At 38.8% G+C, this 1867-nt stretch overlaps 1 protein-coding gene across 1 annotated transcript; it reads left to right on the top strand.

The window, feature by feature from the left end:
• Positions 1-896: 896 nt before the first annotated feature.
• On the top strand, positions 897-1316 carry LOC141690419 (uncharacterized). The gene has a single exon (XM_074495224.1). The coding sequence runs from the start codon at positions 897-899 to the stop codon at positions 1314-1316; it is 420 nt and encodes a 139-aa protein (XP_074351325.1).
• The last annotated feature ends 551 nt before the right edge of the window (positions 1317-1867 follow it).

The following is a 1867-nucleotide window of genomic DNA, read 5'->3' as shown; positions in this document are numbered from 1 at the left end:
CAAAGGTTATTAAACAAGATTTTTAAAGATCTTATCGGAAAAATAATGGAAGTATATGTAGATGACATGTTGGTCAAGAGTCTTGGGAAGACTGACCATATAGCCCATTTGAGGGAAGCCTTTGAGGTCCAGAGATACCACATAATGATGTTAAATCCTGTAAAGTGTGCTTTCGAAGTGGGATCTGGAAAGGTTTTGGGATTTATGATCTCCAAGAGGGGAATTGAGACAAATCCTGATAAGGTATAGGCCATTTTGGATATGAAGCCTCCACGGACTATCAAAGGTGTTCAAAAGCTCACCAGAACGGTTGCTGCCTTAGGACGATTTATCTCCAAATCTGGAGACAAGTGCTTGCCATTCTTCAAATCCTTGAAAAAAATATAAGATTTCATATGGACTGAGAAAATTCAAGAAGCGTTTAAAGGGTTGAAGAAATAAATGGTCCAAGCCCTGTTGCTAGCCAAACCAGACCTGAATGAAACTTTGTACTTATATTTGGTCGTTTCCGAAAATGCCTTGAGCGTCGTATTGATTAAGGAGGAACTTAGAGTGCAGAAACCATATACTATGTTAGTAAGATTCTGTACGGAGCTGAGTTGAATTATTTGATTATTGAAAAGTTTACTTTAACCCTAGTGATGGCCTCAAGGAAGTTGCGTCCTTACTTCCAAGCTCATAAAATTGAGGTACTAACAAATCAGCCTTTGAGAAACATCATCCACAGTCCTAAAGCCAGTGGAAGGCTGATTAAATGGGCCATTGAGCTGGGAGAATTCATCATAAAGTATAAACCATGAATGACAATAAAAGCCCAGGCCTTGGCTGACTTCGTGGTTGAATGTACCATCCTCAACTAAGAAGTCGGGGGGCAGGGAAATATAGAACCTCGGGACATGGAGGAAAAAGAAGATAATGAAGGTAGACAAAACAAGGACAAGGATTTCTGGGTTCTCTATTTTGATGGAGCATCAAAAATAAATTTGAGTGGAGCGGGGTTACTTTTGCAAAGCCCCGATGGATTCTTGATTGAATATGCTATGAAGCTAGATTTTTCAACCACCAATTATGAAGACGAGTATGAAGCTCTGATAGCTGGCCTTGGCCTATCAGGGACGTTGAGCGTTAAAAACTTGAAAGTTTATGGGGACTCAAAGCTGGTGGTATCCCAGGTCAAGGGGGAGTTTGAGGCAAGAGATGAAATCATGGAAAAGTATGTATGCCTAGTGAGGTCCGTGATAACTCAATTCAATGAATGCCATGTTGAACGCATTCCAACGGAAGAAAATGAAGGTCGTGATAACTCAATTGGATGAATGCCATTTTCAAGGTGCTCCTCTAGACTAAGCAAATTAAGATTACTTCCTTGACTGTCTGAACTTCTTTCCCAGCTTCACATTGTTTTCCTCAATTTGATTTTGGAGTTATCTGTAGAACTCAGAATCATCTTCATATGTCTGATCCATCTTTTCTTGCATCTTTAAGAGAGTTTCATTGCTTGAAATCTTTAGATGATCTTCCAATCTAAAGAATCTTTGGATGCATTTTTCATCTTTGAACTCCATTATCCAGTATGGCCTCAAATGCACTTAGTCTCTAGTGAAGGGAAATGTTAATACTCCTTGGAGTGCATTTGGATTTCTTTTGTTGTTCATTAGCTCCTTAATTTTATTCATTACCATTTTCTTGGCAATAATGTTGAATCCAAAATTCTTCTTTATTGAGGAGAAAATATTTACCAAAACCGAATAGCCTTCATTGAGAATTCTGTGAAGTGGCCAAGTCATCTCTCTTCGACCCTTGTACCTGAAGACTAATCTTTTTGGAAGGTGTTTGTAAGAATCATTAGCTCCAACATCTTCTAGCT

The sequence above is a fragment of the Apium graveolens genome, chromosome 10 (genome assembly GCF_009905375.1).
Source record: "Apium graveolens cultivar Ventura chromosome 10, ASM990537v1, whole genome shotgun sequence".
NCBI lineage: Eukaryota > Viridiplantae > Streptophyta > Magnoliopsida > Apiales > Apiaceae > Apium > Apium graveolens.
This window is presented reverse-complemented; position numbering and strand designations above follow the sequence as displayed.

Bases quoted from the DNA above. Each gene is read 5' to 3' on its own strand.
- LOC141690419 (XM_074495224.1), top strand. From the start codon at position 897: ATGGAGGAAAAAGAAGATAATGAAGGTAGACAAAACAAGGACAAGGAT.